At 40.6% G+C, this 14,126-nt stretch overlaps 1 protein-coding gene across 1 annotated transcript in view; it reads left to right on the top strand.

Moving 5' to 3' along the window:
• LOC122564270 (collagen alpha-6(VI) chain-like) overlaps window positions 1–13,006 on the top strand; it is a 106,646-nt gene extending 93,640 nt beyond the window's left edge. The window contains exons 33-39 of the mRNA XM_043718945.1: window positions 513–527; window positions 1,042–1,535; window positions 6,716–6,815; window positions 7,009–7,683; window positions 8,457–8,559; window positions 8,674–8,786; window positions 12,270–13,006. Of these exons, the coding sequence (XP_043574880.1) occupies window positions 513–527; window positions 1,042–1,535; window positions 6,716–6,815; window positions 7,009–7,683; window positions 8,457–8,559; window positions 8,674–8,786; window positions 12,270–12,442 (1,673 nt within the window). The 3' untranslated portion in view covers window positions 12,443–13,006. The remainder of the gene's footprint in view (window positions 1–512; window positions 528–1,041; window positions 1,536–6,715; window positions 6,816–7,008; window positions 7,684–8,456; window positions 8,560–8,673; window positions 8,787–12,269) is intronic.
• The last annotated feature ends 1,120 nt before the right edge of the window (window positions 13,007–14,126 follow it).

Here is a 14,126-nt window from a genome sequence, read left to right as displayed (position 1 = left end):
AAAACATTATTTGGACTGGTAAGCAATCTCATGGTTAAGCAGTTTCTGCAAATGACTTGTGTCCCCTCGAAGCAGACTTGCAGATGGGCAAACTCCCCAATGATCAATCTTCCCATTGACTAATTGTCCTATATGCCAAGGAGCAATGCTGCACATGGCTAAAGTCTCAGATGATCAAATTCCTCAGACTTAACTGAAGTTTCGAAAACCAAATTCCCAGTAGTCTGAACATTTATTTTGTAACTGATGCCTTAGAAGACATCCTTTAATTTATTTCATTGCATATGCCTCACAGATAAAATCTTAGCCTGTGCACCTATTGCTTACCTTATTAACAAAATGTTTGCTCTGTGAGTTATACTGCAAAGCACTGCGCTGGAGACAACCTTTCTTATAAAAACAAGCAATGTGACATGTCGTAAAGTTGGCAAAATGTACCTCTACACTCTTACATAATTTTTAAACTTTTGTGTCTATATTTATAATTCTTTTCCCTTCTTTTCAATTTTTAGCCTGTTGTTCATCAGGTCAGTATTTTTTCTTCATTTATGATTATTTATAATACTTATCGGTGTTAGCAGTCCCACACTTTCAGCATTGTCACAATTTAGTCAGCAGATTGTGGGTTCAAATCCCACTCTAGGGACAAGAGCACATGGTGCAGCACCGAGGGAAGGCTGTTTTGTCAGAGGTGTCATCATGTGAAACAGACATTAAGCCAAGACTCCACATGGCCTCAGAATTGCATATAGAAAAAAACTCCAAATGATATTATTTCCAGATGGGCAAGGGAGTCTTCCCTAGTATCATGGCCATTATTTATCAACAGGCATCACAAAAAAAATCCTTAGGTCAATTTCACATTCCTACTTGTTGGAGCATGCTGTGTGTGAATTAGGTCCTGTGTTTTCTACAGGTACAAAGGTGACTACACTTCAAAAGTATGTAATTGGGTGTAGAATCTTGGTTATGAATGGTGTCACATAAATCTTTCCTTTTTTAATCTTAATTTTTATTTGCCAGTTGTTTGACCTGTTTCAGGAGGAATGGAATGTCCTGTATATCCAACTGAGCTGGTGTTCGCTGTGGACATGTCTTCAGATATCACACCAACCATATTTAATCGAATGAAGACAATGGTCATTAACTTTGTGCAGGATCTTAAAATCACTGAAAGTAACTGTCCAACGGGAGCCCGTGTGGCGATCCTTACTTACAGTTCCTCGGCAAAAACATTCATCCGATTTTCAGACTTCAGAAGCAAGCAAAAACTTCTAGAAGAGCTACAGAATTTAGCTTACGAGAGATCGAGCAGCAGGCGGAATGTAGGGACTGCAATGAGGTTTGCTGCAAAAAATACTTTCAAGCGCGTTCGCAGTGGTGTTCTTGGCAGGAAAGTGGCAGTATTTATTACTAACGGCTCATCTCGTGAAATCTCAGAGGTGGCAACTGCTGCCCTGGAGTTCAGTGCCTTGGATATCACTCCAGTTGTCATTTCTTTTGGTAATGTCCCTGAAATTCAACGTGCCTTTGAGGTAAGAGACCTATCTGTCTGATTATTTTTAAAATGTTTCACTTATATGCACTTCTGTCAACTTACCTTGTTGTGAATTTCTATGTCCGCATTAGTAATATGAACCTTGTGTTGCAAGTTTTTGTCACCTGCAGATGGAGGCTGTATAGCTCCACAACATATGACAAAGTATAACCACAGCATGACATATTTACAGAGGTAGTTTCAATATAAATTGGGATGTAACAATTTATAACAGCTTAAAACTGGTGATAAATTCTAAAGCTGAGATTTTCGACTTTCATGCCGAAATATGGGGTGTTGAGCATTTTCAGTAATGATGGACTCTCTCCCTCCACAATGAGAGAACTTGGTGAATTGAGCTCCAACCAACTTGTTAAGAGCTGACTGCTGATCGTCTCAATATGTCACAGGTCCACATAGAATCATACAGCATAGAAACAGACCCTTCAGTCCAACCAGTCCACTTACCACCCAATGCCTGGAGGAAGAATGCCTCATCTTATGCCTTGGTACCCTCCAACCCCGTGGCATCAATGTGGATTTCATCAGTTTCCTCATTTCCCCTCCCCCCACCTTATCCCAGTTCCAACCTTCCAGCTCAGCACGGCCCTCATGACCTGTCCCACCTGTCCATTTTCCTTCCCACCTATCTGCACCACTCTCCCCTCCGACCTATCATCATTACCCTCAACTCCATCCACCTATTGCACTCTCAGCTACCTTCGCCCCAGCCCCACCCCCGAGGCTCCCAGCCGCATTCTTGATGAAGGGCTTTTGCCCAAAACGTCGACTTTCCTGCTCCTCGGATGCTGCCTGACCTCCTGTGCTTTTCCAGCACCACACTCTCGACTCTAATCTCCAGCATCTGCAGTCCTCACTTTCGCCTATAATCCTAAACTAAACTAGTCCCACCTGCCTGCTCCTGACCCATATCCCTCCAAACCTTTCTTATTCATGTACTTACCCAAATGTCTTTTAAACATTGACTCCCACCTTCAAAGAAGCTGTCAACCAATCAAAGGTCGGCAGCTTCTGCATCTTAAAGATTGTTGCTTGAGGCTTGGACATAATGAGATCAAGGAGAAGTTTTAGATCCTTTTTCTTTTGTATCTCATGAGGTGGGTGTCGTGGAGGTGAGGGACGAGCGGTCAGCAATCAGGAACCATTATATTTCCCCCATCCCTGCCCCAAACGGCCCCAGACTGAGGTAAATGCCAACCAGGTCATCTGCGTGGTTCTTAATCGACCATTTTCGGGCTTTGCTTGGAGCGAGTTGAGAGGGACTCCACTAAAACATCTCTCCCAGTATGTCACAACTGTAGTGGGGAAATGAAAAAGAATATCACTGCAAGGCCAATTATTTGCCCTTCTCACAATTTGTGCTGTATGTCTTTGACATAGTGACTAAATGAATTAGACTCCATTTTTATTTATCTCTTGCTTCACATGAAAACAACATTGTTCAAGTCCCTTGGTATAATACAACAGGAGATTGACTAGTACTTTCATACTTTGTCACTTAAAATACAAAAGGTGTACCTAAAGGGGGAGGGTAGTTCATCAATAGCACTTCGGCTTAAAATGGTAATTTGATGTTCAACATTGTATTTTCCCCTAAGTAACTTCCTCACTTGTTTGGATTGTTCTGTTATGTCATTGAAGGAGCGAAACTCATTTGTTCTGAGCAGTTCCATTTTTCAGTAAAAAGATGAAGAGCCCATTGAAAGCAATACAGTGTGTTATTTAGGTTGTAGAGTATGATTGACTGAGCACAGCAGTCCAGCAGGAAAGGGAGGGAATGGTGTCGTGGGGTGCCCTCATGCAAGTAAAAGTTACTTAGGTTCTTGGATTCTTTGTGTTCATCGAATCACCAAGTTGTTACAGGCCAGAAGGAGACCATTCGGTCCGTTGTGTCCAAGCCAGCTCTCTGTATGAACCTCTTACTGAGTGCCATTCTTCTGTTGTCAGTCTGTAACCCTGCACATTGACCCTTTGCAGATTATCATCTATTTCTCATTTGAATGCCTTGATGGAACTGTCTCCATCATTGTCAGGCGGTACACTCCAGCTTAACTAGTCATTGCATGAAAAATGTTTTCCTCCATCATTTTTACTGCTTTTATCAATTATTTTAAATCTATCCCCTCTTGTTCTCGATCAGTTCCTGAGTGGGAATATTTTCTCTCTATTCACCCTACCTAGATGTCTCCTGATTATAAATACTTCAAACAGACCTTGTTTGAGCCTTCCTTTCTACAAGAAAAATAGTCCTAGCTTTTCCAATGCATCATCTTAACTGAAGTTATTCATTGAACCATTCTCATGACCCTCTTTTTCAATGTATTCAATTCCTTCCTAAAGTGGGAACTCCGATTTGGATGCAATACTGCAGCTGTGGCCAGACTAAATACTTATATCCATTCCACATTACCTCCTTACACTTATATTCAATGACTCTACTAATAAAGACTCTGATAATGTACATTTCATTAACTACGCTCTCAACTGTGCTGTATGCTTTAATAACTTATGCACCTAGGTCCTTTAGTTCTTGCACCCCTTTTTGAATTCTGCCCTTTTAAATTTTCTCTCTATATTTTTATCAAAATGTATCACCTCAGACTTGTCGGTATTAAACTTTGTCTGGCAACTCTACCTGATTATGATAAAACAAAGATCTGCAGATGCTGGGACTCTGAAACAAAAGCAGAACTTGCTGGAGAAACTCAGCAGGTCTGGCAGCATCTGCAGGGAGAAAGTGGAGTTAACATTTCGGGTCCAGTGACCCGTCTTTATAACGTTCTGATGATGATGCCAGACCTGCTGAGTTTCTCCAGCAATTTCTGTTTTTACTCCACTTTTTAAAAATGTCTTTCTGAAGTTCTACATCATTCTCCTCACAATACTTCTAAATTTCTTATCAAATTTTTAAGTTGTACCCTATACAACCAGATCTAGGTTATTAACATGTATGAGGATCCTAGCACTGACTCCTGGGGGACTCCTGTACTAACTTTTGCCCACTGTAGACAATATCCATTAACTATTACTCTTTAATTCCTGTTACTCGGCAGTTTTGTCTCTCATGTTGCTACTGTACTTTTCATTCTATGACGTTCAGCTTTGCTCTCGAATCTGCTGAGTGGTATTATATCAAATGCCTTCTGGAAGTCCATCTATACCAGATCAATAGCATTTCCCAGTTCAACCTTCTCTGTCAGATTAGATTAGATTACTTACAGTGTGGAAACAGGCCCTTCGGCCCAACAAGTCCACACCGCCCTGCCGAAGCACAACCCACCCATACCTCTACATTTACCCCTTACCTAACACTACGGGCAATTTAGCATGGCCAATTCACCTAACCTGCACATCTTTGGACTGTGGGAGGAAACCGGAGCACCCGGAGGAAACCCACGCAGACACGGGGAGAACGTGCAAACTCCACACAGTCAGTCGCCTGAGGCGGGAATCGAACCCGTGTCTCTAGCGCTGTGAGGCAGCAGTGCTAACCACTGTGCCACCGTGCCGCCCACCGTGTCACCTCTTCAAAAATACCAGCAACTTAGCTAAACACTATTTTCCTTTTAGAAAACCATGCAGGCTGTCCTTAATTCACCCACAGTTGTCTCTGTGACTGTTAATTTTGTCTTCATTACTGTTTCTAGAAGTTTCCCAAAGTTCTTCAAAGGTAAACTGACTTCTTTGTAGTTGCTTTGCTTATTCTTACACCTTTTGCTTGAACAAGAGCGTAGTGTTTGAGCATTTCTAGACCTTTGTCAACACATCTGAGATTAATAAAAATTGAAAAACTTTGATAAAAGGAAAAGTGTGTTTATGACAGATGTTAGCTGGAAAATACAATTTTAAAATCAGGCTGAATAACGAAGAGCAGCGGTGACAAAGAGAAACAATGTAGAATATGAAATGAGACCGGCAGATAACATTAAGAGGGAATACCAAATTATTCTGTAGGTATAGATGTGAAAAGGTGTCTCTAATAAGGAAAAAGACTTTATCCAGGTCATGGTAAAGGAGGAGGAAACTCAGTCATTGGAAGGGTTTATAATCCGAAGATCTGGAAGTGCTTCTGCAGTTTCCACTCCCACTTCCATCTGGATCCTTGGATGCACCTCAATCAGTCCTGGTTCCTTATCATCTCTTAGAGCAGACTGCCTACCTAATATCTCCTCCTTATCAGTTACAAACTTTTGGTCTGGTCAAGTCTATGTTTAGAAAACTGAGATGTGATTTATTGAATCATTTATGTTGAGGGAATTGACACAGGTATGTTTCCTCGTGTGTAGCTCTAAGGGATGCACCTTAGAAGTGAGGGGTTTCCCTTTTAAGATGACTATCAGGACAATTTTTCCCTCTGAGGTTTCTTGCTCTGTGGAATTCTTTCTCTTTCCTAAGGAACACTGGAGGCAGGGGATTCCAATATTTTTATGACTCTGTTAGAAAAGTTCACAATTGATAAGGTTGTCAAAAATAAGAGGAGATAAATCAAATCAACCATGTTCTTAACAAACAGCAGAATAGATTCACTATGTTGATGGGTGTATTCCTGCCCCTACTTCATATATTCGTATATGTCCTGGACAATATTCCATAAACAAAACTGTGAAAATCAGAACACCTGCTCATTTTGTGTAACCTTCCTATCTGCGTGTTGGCTTCCATATTTCTTTTATTGTATGATTGGACACATTTCAGAAGTACTTTGTTAGCTGTAAAATGCCTTAGGACATCTTGATTTAGACTGTGTAAGTTGCCATATAAATCAAGCATTCCTTTCCATTATAACAGCTGCAAGCTTGATACTCACGCAAAAACTAGAGTGTTGTTTTTTCACGTATATGTGTGTGTATATAAATTTCTCATGGAAGTGGAGAAAAACAAATATTAACGCTGCTGTGAAAGAAACGAGACAATTCTATGTTCTAATGTATTGAAATTAAATATATGCATCTGACATTTCTGCCTGCAGTGCTTCGAGGAAATATCTAATGACCTCACTTCCTCTCTTGACCCTTTAAATTTAATTAACCCATTGGATAGGCAGCACTGGCCTCTAATCTAACTAAGCTGGACATTCAATATTGACAGCATTTTGAAATCCATTATCAAATTTTTGTAACTGAATTTGGAAATTTCCCTCCTTTTCCTCTGAAAAAGGTTGACGATACAAGAATGTTTCAAGTGGTTGTGTTGTCAAGACAACAGCAAGAAGCACAAGAACAGTTACGCAAAATCCGGTTATGTACTTTCTGTTTTGGTATGTATTTTAACTGTGTTCCCTTAATTTTGTAGATGAGAAATTATCTACAAAAATGAAGTTAAAATGAAGCAGCAGCAAAATGGCTTTAATTAGTCGTGAAATTAAAGATACATGCTAAACAGTGGATTTCTTGAAAAGAGTATTTTACATTTACAGCATTTCAACTTTGGGCTTTAATTTTCCTTCACAGATAGGTGTGAACCAAATACCCAGTGTCAACAGGCCATCTCTCCACCTCCGATCCCCATCCAGATGGACATTGCTTTTATTGTTGACAGCTCACGCAATCTGAGAATGATGGACTTTGAGAGAATAAAGGACTTCGTCAGCTCAATGCTCGACACTTTTATGATCTCCAGAAACCCAAAGACTTTGGATAATCGTGCCAGGGTAGCCCTTGTCCAGTATTCACCAGCAGGTTACCTGCCCAGAACTGGCCAGATGCCAGTCAAACTGGAGTTTGGTTTCTTGAGCTATGGCACCAAAAGCATGATGAAGAGATATATAGAGAATTCATTTAAAAAGTTAGAAGGTTCTTCATGGACTGGCCATGCCATTGAATGGACGCTCAATAACATTTTCTTAAGCGCTCCAAATCCACGACGACATAAGGTGATATTTTTAATACTTGCAGGAGAAACCAATGTCTTTGACATAGAGAAGCTAAGGGCTGTGTCATTACAAGCTAAGTGTAGAGGTTTTGTGATCTTTGCATTCTTCCTTGGAAAGGATGCCCCCAGAACTAATCTGCAGGAGCTTGTTAGTGCTCCTTCCGATCAACATTTAATTCACCTGGATCCTCTGTTGAATCATGAAATGGTATACGTCCAGAAGTTTGTACGAGCCTTTCTGAAAAGTCTCACACGTAAGTTATGCATGATTTAAAAAGTAGCGACATATGCATAAATATTCTCTAGAGAAAATATTCAGTTTTCTAACATAAACTAGATTATATAAAAAAAAAACTTTAATTAATTAAGTGCTTTTCAAAACTTCAGATGCACCAAAAAAATTTTTTTTGGCTATATAACCTGCTGGATATTGCAAATGCTATATTTTCCTTTAAAGCCACCATAGAGACCATCTGCTAAAAGGACTGGGGAAGCCCAACATTCTGCTGACTGTATTGTGTCATGGCTCAGTTGATAGTACACACTCCCTTGAGCCTCCCACTCCAGAGATTTATTTACAGGGGGAATGGTATATTGTTAGAAGTAATGTCTTTAGAATACAAAATTAAGCCACACCCTAGGTTGAAAATATCCCAGGGCACGATTTGGTGTCCTAGTGTCCTGGCCAGAGTTAACCCATCAACAAATACCACCAATCTTTGTGCTGTCACTTTGCTGTTTTAGAACCTCACTGTGCACAAACTGGTGTTTCTGACAATTCAGTACACTTCGGAATACCTTGGCTGTGTTATGTATGGCTATATCCTGAGATTGTGAAAGGTACTATTTAAATTAAATCGAGATAGATAAGACCATCACATTTGAAAACTGAAAAATAAATTACTGAATGAAATTTATTGAACTTAATGAAATCATTACTGCTGGTTCTTGATGCATGCAGAAATAATGTTTGGCAGCTTTGAAGTGTGTGGACCATGGTGATTTAATTACAATTTATATTTTACAGTTAGAATCAACAGATACCCATATCCAGCTTTACAGAGAGAATGTCAGAGAGCAGCACTAGTTCGGTCTAGGCCAGAAGTAACACCACAACCTTTAGAAGGAGCGTATGTTTTCATTTGCAACACCTTTTTGGACACACTTGATTATATTTTCAATAAATCTTCAGTACTTTTTCATTGATTTATGTGCATATGATTTAACTTACGGTTCTTTTGCAGTGCAAGTGTAGGGGGACCAGAAACCATACAACCTGTAGAGGAGGAAGAATTTGAAGAAGGGATAGAATTCCCAGGAGGAGCAGAAGCTGAGAGTACAACAGACATGATTTATGGTAGGCGTGATGGGACATTGCTGCACAGTGCTTTAAAAAAAGAATTAAATCCATTTACTTTGCATGATTTTGTGTACACGGTCCTGAAATTAGAATCATACATTAAAGCAGTTTTACTTGCGTGAGTATCCCAATTACTGGAAGTTAATGTGTAAGACTTTTCCATTCTGGCGTTTATCATCCGTTGAATGGATGTGTGAATGTGATGAGCTTCCGGATCCATGATTCCCCGTCATCGTGAATAGTCATTTAGATCTATACCCAAGTGAATGGGGAGCCTCCCTCACAAAGGAGGTCATGATTACTTCCATTATACTGCCATTAATTCCCTTATGCTGAGCTTCCTTCAAGTATATGTGAATGTTCTGACTAAAGTCATCTTGATTCTAAAGAATCATTTCATTTCATTTTTCAAATCAGAAGGGCATAGTTTCAAGGCTTACAACAGGGATTGGAGAACAACATCTGATTTTCAGTCAAATGCTGGGGTGTGCTACACTGTTGGAGGATTTGTCTTTTGAATGGGATATTAAATTGAGGGCCTGTCCACCCTCTCATGTGGAAATAGATAATCATGTGACATTATTTTGAAGAGGCGCAGGAACCTTTCCTCCAGAGTTTTGTCCAGAATTTATCCCTCTCCCAACACCTCCAAGAGATGCTCACTGCTGTTGTTGGGACTTGCTGTTCACAAATTGACTACCTTGTTTCCTTACAACAAAGTTACTGCACCTCAAAGAAATTCATTTTGGGATGAATTTGGGCTGGAAACATTTTGGGATCCCTTGAAATCGTGAAAGGTGCAATACAAATGTACATTTTTCTCTTCAAACCAAACAAAACGTTTGTTAAATTTGATCATTTTTTTCTCTTGTTTTGGAGACAATGGATATGGGTGAGATCTTTAAATGAATATTTCTCATCTGTATTCAGAGAGGAGAAAGATGTTTTAGCCGAGGATTTCAGTTGGGATGGTGAGGTCATAGAACATGTTAAGAGGAGGTATTGAATGTTTTAGTGAACAAAAATGTGCATACATCTCCAGGGCCTGATGAGATGTTTCCCAGCCTGCTATGGGAGCCAAGGGAGGGGATTGCTGTGGCCCAGGCTGAAATATTTAATAGTTCGCTGGCCACAGCAGAGAACAGCTAATGTGGTTCCTTTGTTGAAGAAATACGCCAGGTCATTACAGACCAGTTAATCTGATGTCAGTGGTAGGAATTATTGGAAAATGTTTTGAAAGACAAGATTAATCATTACTTGAATAGGCAGGGGTTGATTAGGGATGGTCAGCATGGGTTTGTTAAAGGGAGATCCTATCTGCCTAATTTAATTGAGTTACTTCAAAGGCTGATGAAATATATTGAGGGCAGTGCAGTTGATATAGTTTACATGGACTGCACTCAGGTCTTTGACGAGATCCCACATGGAAGGCTGGTCTAATAGGTAAGAGCCCAGGAGATCCGATGCAAGTTGGCAAACTGGATCCAAAACCAGCTTACAAATGGAGGCAAAAGAAATAGTAAATGGTTATTTTTGTAATTGTAAATCTGTGACCAGTGGTGAACTATGGGGTTCAGTGCTGGGTTCCTTGCTGTTTGTTATTTGTGTTAATGACTCAGATGTGAATATAGAAGGTATAATCAGTAAGTTTGCAAATGATACACAAGTTGGTGATGTTGTTGATGGTCTCAGGCTACAGTCTGATATTGATTAGTTGGTTAAATTGAGCAGAGCAATGGCAGGTGGAATTTAATCCTGATAATTGTGAGGTAATGCATTTTTGCATGTCTAATAATAGGACACACAATGAATGGTAGGTGTCTAAGTAGTACTGAGAAACAAATGGACTGCCATGTACCTGCCCATAGATCCCTGAAGGTATTAGCACAAGTAGACAAGGTGGTGAAGAAGGCATACAGAATGGGGCATAGAACATAGGAGCAAGGAAGTCTTGTTACAACTTTATAAAACATTGGTTAGGTCACACTGTGTGCAGTTCTTGTCGCTACACTTTCTGAAGAAGGTGATTGCACTGGAAAGGGTGCAGAGGAGATTCCTGAGATGTTGCCTGGGATGAAAAGTCTCCATTATGAGGAGAGACTGGATAGGCTGGGTTAGTTTTCCTTGGAGCAGAGGAAGCTGAAGGGGATGTGATTGAGGTTTACAAAATAAAGGAAGATATAGACAAAGTAGATTGTGAGAATCTCTTCCTCATGGCAGATGTGCCTAAGACCAGAGAGCAAGTGGCTTAGAGGAGATCTGAGACAGAACTTTTGTACCCAGAGATAGTAGAAATATGGGGTGAGGCAGATATTCTTGCAACGTTTAAGAAGCATCTGGATGAGTGCTTATAAATGCCAGGGCGTAATAGGCTATTGACCAGGTAAATGGCATTCATGTAGTTGGTGTTTGTTATTTGGCATAAACATGGTGGGCCGAAGAGCCTGTTTCTACATGATGTGACTAAATGACTCTAATACTGCCAAGCAACCTCTCGGGTACTGAAAATGAATTTTTACAGTTGTGAAGTATCATTCCTTCCTATTTTACTTAAAGTTGGGGATGTTTAACTTTATCATATTAATCATTATTTTTATTTATTTATTTTAATTCCACCTTTATCTCTTATTATTTAATTTGCCATTTATGATATAATCATGAATTTGTGGGCGGCACGGTGGCCCAGTGGTTAGCACTGCTGCCTCACAGCACCAGAGACCCGGGTTCAATTCCCGCCTTGGGCGACTGACTGTGTGGAGATTACACGTTCTCCCCGTGTCTGCGAGGGTTTCCTCCAGGTGCACCGGTTTCCTCCCACAGTCCAAAGATGTGCCGGGCCAGGTGAATTGACCATACTAAATTGCCCGTAGTGTTAGGTAAGGGGTAAATGTAGGGGTATGGGTGGGTTGCGCTTCGGCGGGTCGGTGTGAACTTGTTGGGCCGAAGGGCCTGTTTCCACACTGTAATGTAATCTAAAAAATCTAATCTAAATATTTTTGCTTATACTTCCTGCTTTAGCTTACAGGTCCCTTTCATCAGGTTTATACGGGTCTCTGATCACTTTATTCAGAGCACTCTATTGTTTTGAATTACTGCATATTCCATTATGCCTTTTCCCCTGGGTAGGGGGAGGCGAGTCCAAAACTAGAAGACACAGGTTTAGGTTGAGAGGGGAAAGATTTGTGAGGGACCTAAGGGGCAACATTTTCACACAGAGGTTGGTACGTGTATGAAATGAGCTGCCAGAGGAAGTGGTGGAGGCTGATATAATTACAATACTGCAAAAGACAATAGAAAATCTGTGATGGAGTTCAGGAATCAGCCATGATCTTATTGAATGGGGTGGGGGGGAGGGGGGGGAGCAGACTCAAAGGGCCGAGTGGCTTGTTCCTTGTTGGTGCATTCGTTTGGCACAAATTCTGAGTCATTATAATGATTCACTCTTCCAGCATTGAATTTTGTTTTCTTGTTCTCTTCCAGACATGTGCTCGCTCGATCGAGATGGAGGGATCTGTCAGAATTATGCCGTGAAGTGGTACTTTGACCAAGAGCAGCAGGGCTGTCGACAGTTCTGGTACGGCGGATGCGGAGGAAACAAGAATCGGTTCGACACCCTGGAAGAATGTGAAGCCTCATGCCCCAGATCACGCTAGGAAATGCCACAGGACTAATCTTCAACAAGAATCAGATTTTGAAAATAAATATCTGGGAGATTACTTCATCATAATCAATAAACCCAAGAGCTCTGCGGACCTGGCCAGTGTATAGCTGAGCCAGATTTGGATTGTGCAAACATCTTATTTACAACTCGGCCTTTGGTAGAGGTTTGGCTCACCTGAGTTGCAGAGTGATAAGTCAGCCAGGAATTTCCAGACAACGATAACAAAGTACCTTTTTGTCAAATGTCTGTTTGCTTAGAGCTTTAGCGAAGAAAGAAACATATTTGGCTGTAAAATCTTCAGTAATGTAATAGCCCATTATACTTACACTTGAAGTTCAAACATGAATAGTGGATATGTCTAGAAAGTTCAGGAAAGGTGGGTGGGGGGAAATCAGGTGAAGACGTTGAAAAAAAATCTACCAAACATTACATATATGCATATGCATTGTCATTTGTGCAGATATCACTGACTTGTTTATTAAAATCACACGTGTTATTATCATGGTACTCAAAATAATAGAGCAATGTCTTTTGTGTTCAACACTTGAAAAGCTACATGTTTCACCATGTAACTTGACCTGTGCCCTTTGTCACATGTTCTGTAGACAAGTGGAATCTGACATAGGATGATGAGAGGGCATTTGAGATAGGAAGGGTGGGTCTCATTTCATTGAAACAGGTATTTTGTAGGAGAAAGGTGAGAACTCTTAGATTTCTTTATTGTGTTTTCTGTCTCTAGTTCTGCTGCACATTTGTTCCAGCTGTGAAGATATTACGCTTTGACTTGAATATAAATAAACTTACAGTGGTGGACATGATCGATATGGGCTTCAGTAAGGCATTCAACAAGGTTCCTCATGGTAAACTGGTTAGCAAGGTTAGATCACATGGAACACAAGGAGAACTAGCCATTTGGATACAGAATTGGCTCAAAGGTAGAAGACAGAGGGTGGTGGTGGAGGGTTGTTTTTCAGGCTGGAGGCCTGTGACCAGTGGAGTGCCACAAAGGGTCAATGTTGGGTCCACTACTTTTCATCATTTACATTAATGATTCAGATGTGAACATAAGAGGTATAGTTAGTAAGTTTGCAGATGGCACCAAAGTTGGAAATGTAACGGACAGTAAAGAAGGTTACCTCAGATTACAATGGGATAGTCAGATGATCAGATGGGCCAATGGGCTGAGGAGTGGCCGATGGAGTTTAATTTAAATGAATGTGAGGTGCTGCATTTTGGTAAGGCAAATCAGGGCAGGATGTATGCACATAATGGTAAGGTCCTGGGGAGTGTTGCTGGACAAAGAGACCTTGGAGTTCATATTTTTCCTTGAAAGTGAAGTCGCAGGTAGATAAGATAGTGAAGAAGGCATTTTGTATGGTTTCCTTTATTGGTCAGAGCGTTGAGTATAGGAGCTAGGAGGTGATGTTGCAGCTGTACAGGACATTGGTTTGGTCACTTTTGGAATATTGTGGACAATTCTGGTCTCCTTCCTATCGAAAAGATGTTGTGAAACTTGAAAGGGTTCAGAAAAGATTTACAAGGATGTTACCAGGGTTGGAGGGTTTGAGCAAAAGGGAGAATCTGAATAACACGGAAATAGAAAAAACACACCGGATCATCAACGCCACACTCACAGGAATCCGATTCACGAGAGAAGAAGAAAAGGATAGCCAACT

The sequence above is a fragment of the Chiloscyllium plagiosum genome, chromosome 29, assembly GCF_004010195.1.
Source record: "Chiloscyllium plagiosum isolate BGI_BamShark_2017 chromosome 29, ASM401019v2, whole genome shotgun sequence".
In the NCBI taxonomy this organism is placed as follows: domain Eukaryota; kingdom Metazoa; phylum Chordata; class Chondrichthyes; order Orectolobiformes; family Hemiscylliidae; genus Chiloscyllium; species Chiloscyllium plagiosum.
This window is presented reverse-complemented; position numbering and strand designations above follow the sequence as displayed.